This window comes from Anneissia japonica, unplaced genomic scaffold (assembly GCF_011630105.1).
Source record: "Anneissia japonica isolate Jap-2015-1 unplaced genomic scaffold, ASM1163010v1 scaffold288090_len272316_cov174, whole genome shotgun sequence".
NCBI lineage: Eukaryota > Metazoa > Echinodermata > Crinoidea > Comatulida > Comatulidae > Anneissia > Anneissia japonica.
In genome coordinates this window covers 131,423-138,073 of record NW_022736344.1, presented here as the reverse complement: position 1 = coordinate 138,073, position 6,651 = coordinate 131,423, and the positions used below count along the sequence as shown (strand labels likewise).

Here is a 6,651-nt window from a genome sequence, read left to right as displayed (position 1 = left end):
CGATATGGTGGCTAAACGAATATTACATGTAAATATTTTTTTTATTTGTTTGTTCCCCGACAAAATTTATCGTCTTCCCCGACGAGGGGGGGCTATGCTTCCCCGACGGGGGGGGGGCTATAGCCCCCCCCCCTCTGGGGCCACCCCTGGTCATCAAGAAAGTACGAAGCAAGCAAGGTAGGCTTGGTTGTACTGTCGACGCGTTTTCAATTCTAATCGCTTCATCATCAGGAAACATTGCACTTTGATCAGCATTATTTTGAGCTTCTGGAAAAAGTGCCGACCGCAACTTATAACCATGTATATCAAAGATACTAGTATCTTTGATGTATATTGGTTTTCAGTGCGAAAGTCGCTTACCACACCAGCAGTACCATGGCCTCTGTTGGGGGAGACACTATTTTTGGAAAAATTATTCGCAAGGAAATTCCTGCGGATATTATTTATGAAGATGAACAGGTATCGTAATAAGTTTTGGGTCTAAATGTAATAAAGGGTCAAAGTGTAATAATTATTGGGTCTAAATGTAATAAATGTCCTATGTGTAATAATTTTTGTGTCTAAATATAATAAAGGTTCTAAGAATTTTTGGGAATAAATGTAATAAATGTTCTAAATGCAGTGTAATAATGGCCATGATTGACAAATGGTTGATTGATTGTAATAATTTTTGGGTCTAAATGTAATACAGTTCCTATGTGTAATAATTTTAGGGTCTAAATGTAATAAAGGTTCTAATTGTAATAAGTTTTGGATCTAAATGTAATAAAGGTCCTATGTGAAATCCTTTTGGGTCTAAATTTAATAAAGGTTCTAATTGTAATAAGTTTTGGGTCTAAATGTAATAAAGGTGCTATGTGTGATAATTATTGTTTGCTCAAATTCGGTCATACTAATTACCGTCAACAGGGCCGCCAAGAGCGGCCATGAGCCCCGTGACATCTTCGCTGCCACGACCCATTAGTTGAGGGTCTGGGGCCGCCCAGGGCCTCGGAGGGGGGGGCACCTCTTTAACAAAATGGGGAAAAAAATCAAACCTGGCAACGAACAGAGCTGTCCTTAAAATTGGATAACAACCTGGCAATTAATTATTTATAAACAAACGTCGCGAGTCGCTACCGTCATGAATCGCTGGGAAAGAACGTTGCTTTTAGTAATAAAATGCGAAAAAGTGGTGTAATTAGTGAGTAGAACTGGATGAAAAAGAATCGTAAGATATTGTTAGGAGCGCACAGTAGGTAAAAAGACAATTTTTGAAGATAGAAGTGTTACAGTACTAAAGTGCATTAGCGCCCAACTTTATTGTCAACAATTATAATAATAACATAATTGACAAAAGGTGATAAGGTATAATTAAATAAAACTAATCTAAGCTTAACACATTCTTGATGAAAAACAATACAAACCAAATATTCTAGATTTACAATAAGTTGAATAAATTAATTTGGATGAACAATAAGCGAAGCATCAGATAAATAAAATAATAAACAAAAGTAATTATAAAATTAAAAATTATATATGTGATAAGTTGAATTAAGTGGATTAATAAATAACTTTTCTTTAACGACTGCAATAAAATGAGTTCTGTAAAGTATAAATATTTTGAGTAACTAAGGGAAGATCATTCCATAATTTAACACCAAAAAATGAATTCTGTGTTGGCCTAAACTGATACGAGGTTTGGACCAGGCAAAATTAATGGTATTGTTAAATCTATTATTATATGGGTGATTGGTATTTTGAAAGTAATTGCTAGTATATGGGGTGTTCTTCCATGATAAATATCAAAAATAAATTTAAGAACATATAATTCATGTAATTTATAAATATCAAGAATTTTAAGCATAAAAAACAATGGTGGAGTATGGGCTCTAAAATGCGAAAAAGTAATACATCTAACGATCATTTTTTGAGAAAGAAAAATATGTTCTAAATATGAATTATATGTGCCTCCCCAAACCTTGATACCATACATTAAAATAGGAAATATGAATGAATTATAAAGTGTAATCAAAGTACTTTGTGGAACAAAATGTCTGACCTTGAAAAGGAAACCAGCCTTTTCTCTAATCTTGTCACATACGTCATCAATATGAGATTTCCAGGAAAGATATTTGTCAAACTTAATGCCAACCTAACAAAGTTTCTTTAATTAAAAACATTATTAATAACAAAATTACCTTGAATACTAATATTTTTATTTTTAGACTGAAAAATCATATAATTATATTTTTCTGAATTTATTGTCAATTTAAGAATCACACCAACTGATAATTTTAAAAAATTCAATATTTAATGTCTGATAAATCAAGAATGTTTCCAAAAAAAGAGTGAAATAAATTAGTATCGTCTGCAAATAGACGAAAATCAAAAAAATTTGATGAATTAAGAACATCATTGATATAAATTTAAAAAAGAGTTAGTCCCAATACAGAGCCTTGGGGAACCCCGCAAGAACTATTTAATTTATCTGAAACATAATTGTTTGATGACATAAACTGTTTTTTATCGGAAAGATAATTAGAAAGCCATTTACATGCATTGCCTCGAACACCTTAATGATATAATTTAGAACATAAAATAGAGTGATCAATTGCATCAAAAGCTCTATGAAAATCAATAGAAATACCAACTGAAGATTTTTTATTATCTATATCATATTGGAGATTATTAACGAGATTACCTTACCGCTCCTTTCTCCTAATTGTGGAGATTGAGCTTTGTTGAGTAATGTTTTTCCATTTCTTCCTGTCTCTGGCCACTGCTGAAGCTTCACCCCAGCTTCTCCATCCAAATTCATTTATTTCTTTTTCAGTTGTTCTTCTCCAGGTGGTTCTTGGCCTTCCTCTTATTCTCCTGCCTTCTGGGGTTCACATGGTAGCATGTCTGGCATAGTTACCATTTTCTTTTCGAAGGAGGTGTCCAATCCATCGCCATCTCCTCTTATGTATTTCTTGACTTAGTTCATTTGTACAGTATTAGTAATTTGATACAGCTCTTCATTTGTTATTTTCATTGGCCAGCGTATCTTCATTATTTTTCTCAAGCATCTTCTTTGAAATATATTGAGCTTCTGTTTGTCAGCTTTTGTAATCTACCAGGTTTCTGCGCTATATAGTAGAACCGAGATAATGTTGGATTTAAAGATTTTCAGCTTGGTCTTTTTCATAAATATTGGAGTTCCAAATTTTATCAAGTAGTTTGAAGGCTGTTTGTGGAAGTGCGATTCTTCTACTTATATCATTGTCAGTACCGAGATTAATTAAAGATAATTTTGTATTATATTTTTATTTCCTAAAACCGTATTTATGTTTATAGAACAAATTATATTATTCACAATAAGAAATTAATCTTGCATTAAATAATTTTTTAAAAACTTTACTTAAAACAGGAAGAATAGAAATCGGTCGATAATTACTCAGCAATTTTCTCTTGCTTTTTTTAAATAATGGGATAACACGTGCAGTTTTAAAAGCAGATGGAAATGTTAATTTTTGAAATGAAATATTAAATATATGGTAAAGAGGTCTAGCATTTGTTTATAAACGTATTATTAATTATAATCTGACAAATTACTGTGTGAATGAGAGATAGTAGAAAGTGAAGAGTGGTGACCAGCGTGGGAAATCACCCACGCAAAAGTTTTGAAATCCGTCCATGTACATCATTTGTCTCAACATGCAATATTTGCAATTCTGCACACCTATTTATTTCGTGTGCGCAAATCTCAGTGCAAATAATAATTTACAGTGTGTGTGCCCTTGCTTTATTCAGCTTAAAATGCAAGATTTTGAAAGTACCAATATTTGTCACTTTCTTTCCCTATTCGCTTACTGCTTAGGCCTAATTTAAAGGTTTTTTCTAGGCCAGTGGTGGTCAAAAAATGAATTTTTACACTATAATAAATATTATGAATCTATTGTCAATTTTTTTATTATATTTGCAGTGCCTGGCATTTAAAGACATCAACCCACAAGCTCCTGTTCATTTCTTAGTCATTCCCAAAAGACAAATAGCCCAGCTCTCTAAGGCAAAAGAGGAAGACAAACAGGTAAAGACACCAAAATATTAATTATCACATGCAAACTTTTTATAACCGATGTGTGTTTTAAGCCATGCACACGCTGCGGCAACGATTGTCGGCTGACATGATTCCACAGAGCTTTTTGTATGATGACCCTCTCAGGCTGCCACTGAAAATCAGCAGATGACATCATGTCATCATTCACGGATAGTGACATTCACAGAGAGTGGAGATGGAAGTCGGGTGACAGTCGTACAGTGTATGCTGGGCTTTGCAACATTGCATTAAGTGTATTGATATTTTGTAATTTTGTGCTACTGTATGTTGTAACGTAATACTGCAATAAATATCCATGTTTCTCCATAACTGTATTGAAATGAAATTAGCGGCCATCCATAATTTTAAACATTATGGGAGATACCGTAAATGCTCGAATAAGCGGCGTTCTCAATTAAGCGCCGCACCAAGTCTGATTTTTTTGTGCCGCTGTCCAAAAAGGGGGACTGAGTGATAAAGGAATAACTTTAGCGCATCGCCATCCGAGGGCCTTCTGACTAAGTCAGAGAGTGACCCCCTCCCCCTAATGAGATTCTAGTGACCTCGGGATTGCCAGAAGTGGCACTCTCAGACTAGACTTAAAAAATACTTTTAAATGTACAATTCTATATTCTCAAACTCAACTCAATAAACATGCATTTCATTTAATTATGGATGACACCTTTTATGTAATTGAGGCATATGACAGTGTATACTTGAGCCTAATCTCTGATTGCAATTTTCTAATTTTCTTCTGTAGCTTCTAGGACATCTAATGTTCATTGCTCAGAAGGTTGCAGCTGATATGAAACTGGACAACGGTTTCCGTGTAGTTTTGAACGACGGAGCTGATGGTTGTCAGACGGTATTCCATATTCACCTTCATGTTATTGGAGGGCGTCAACTCAGCTGGCCACCTGGATAAGTGGCCACCTGTATAATGATGCAGTGCCTGGAGGGAACAATTTTCAAGCAGACAATGCTTCCTTCTCAAATATTTTGTAAGGGTACTGTACATGCTTATAGAGTACATGTTGCTGTACCGTGACACAAATTGTTGTGGTTGAAGCTCTACAGTTTATCATACTTTTTTTAACTGATGTATCAGCCTAATAATCTACAATTTTACAGTGCAAAAAATACAATGTTGTGCAAATGGCAAGAACTTACTACGGTACATAAGTTGAAGAAGCTATATAAACTGTAGCTAGTTGAAAAGGCACTTATGCGTAGTGTTGCTTAGTAAATCTTTGAATTAAAATTATTACCAGTTCATACTTTTAAATTATACATAATCAAAATGTAAAAAAAAAAATATTTGTTTTAACATTTCATCATTTATTTCTGTATGAGTAAATTAAATTTGACCATGATTTTGACTAGGTAAATCAGTCAAACTAAAATTTGTTAAAAAAACCGAAAGGTCCACTGATTAATCTCAGATAAGAAAGTATAATACATACTCCAAGTATTCAAATACACGCCATCGTGTTAGGATTCAATATTTCGACATTAATTATGTCATTAATCATTCCTGATGATGACATAATTAATGTCGAAATATTGAATCCCAACACGATGGCGTGTATTTCAATACTTGGAGTATGTATTATACTTTCCTAAAATTTGTTAAGTACGGTGAATTATGTAAAGCATAATAAATGATTAAGCTCATAACTTGGGTGTCAATTTGCAATCATTTGTGTCTGTATTTAAACATGCAAATTGAAGGAAAGGCTGTATTGTATATGGGCAAATCAGAGATATTTCTGACAGAGAAATTGATAGTGTGGTAAAGCCTTAACAATGAACAAGAACATTTTATACTTCAAAAAAATTGAATTTCTGTGACCTTGACCTCCTTTGAACCTCCCAAAAATTGAATAATTATTTTGCCCCATTCCACCAAATGATCCATTCATTAGTTCTAGCGTAATCTTGCTGACAGACAGCAGTGAATAACGAGAGCATCAATGATGCAATAGCCCACTTGACAATAGCTGCCAATGTTTAAGTGCTGTCAGTGGGTGGAGGTTGTGTGGAGTGTTGTTATGTGTATTGAGCATAAAGAAAAACGTTTAAAGTTATAGTAGTTGTATGCATCATCATAGAACTTTTTTATTATGTTCAGCTGACAGTTAGGAAATGTGTGATGTCGTGTAGAGTGAAGTATGGTTGTTGCAAGGTTTGTTGTGTACGTAACTTTTTGAAATATTTTGTACTGTAATTATGAAGATATTTATGTATAGGTTATGATATAAGTAGACAGTTTGGTGAGTGAATGGAATTTGTTGCATAGAAGTATTTCTTCACTAAAAATTGCCAATTTTTTCTAGGTGCCAGAGGTCTTTACCCACTGGTCTTCTTCCAAAACTGTTGAACTACTTCACTGGTGGGCAAAGTGCGGCACGCGAAGATGAATTAAAAACCCTATGGGGACGGCCCGCCAAGCAACATTGACTAGAAAACACCTTGATTTTAACGGCTCAACACTGTTCATACAAAAAAATAACACTGAAATTAAAAATAAAATGGTGTAAAAGCAGTGCTTGGAAGTTTTTGGAAGCTCACTGGAAACATCAAAGTTTGGG

The 6,651-nt window shown here is 33.9% G+C and overlaps 1 protein-coding gene across 1 annotated transcript; it reads left to right on the top strand.

Annotated features, from left to right (window-relative positions):
• Positions 1-302: 302 nt before the first annotated feature.
• Positions 303-5,737, top strand: LOC117116765 (histidine triad nucleotide-binding protein 1-like). Its single transcript, XM_033260871.1, has 3 exons — positions 303-459; positions 3,947-4,051; positions 4,821-5,737. Exons 1-3 carry the CDS (start codon positions 376-378, stop codon positions 4,983-4,985), a joined length of 354 nt encoding a protein of 117 aa, XP_033116762.1. The 5' UTR covers positions 303-375; the 3' UTR covers positions 4,986-5,737.
• The last annotated feature ends 914 nt before the right edge of the window (positions 5,738-6,651 follow it).

Excerpts from the sequence above, each read along its gene's own strand:
- LOC117116765 (XM_033260871.1), top strand. The coding sequence starts at position 376 with ATGGCCTCTGTTGGGGGAGACACTATTTTTGGAAAAATTATTCGCAAG. Across the intron at positions 460-3,946 it reads TTATTTATGAAGATGAACAG|TGCCTGGCATTTAAAGACAT; the intron begins GTATCGTAATAA and ends TTATATTTGCAG. Across the intron at positions 4,052-4,820 it reads CAAAAGAGGAAGACAAACAG|CTTCTAGGACATCTAATGTT; the intron begins GTAAAGACACCA and ends TTTCTTCTGTAG.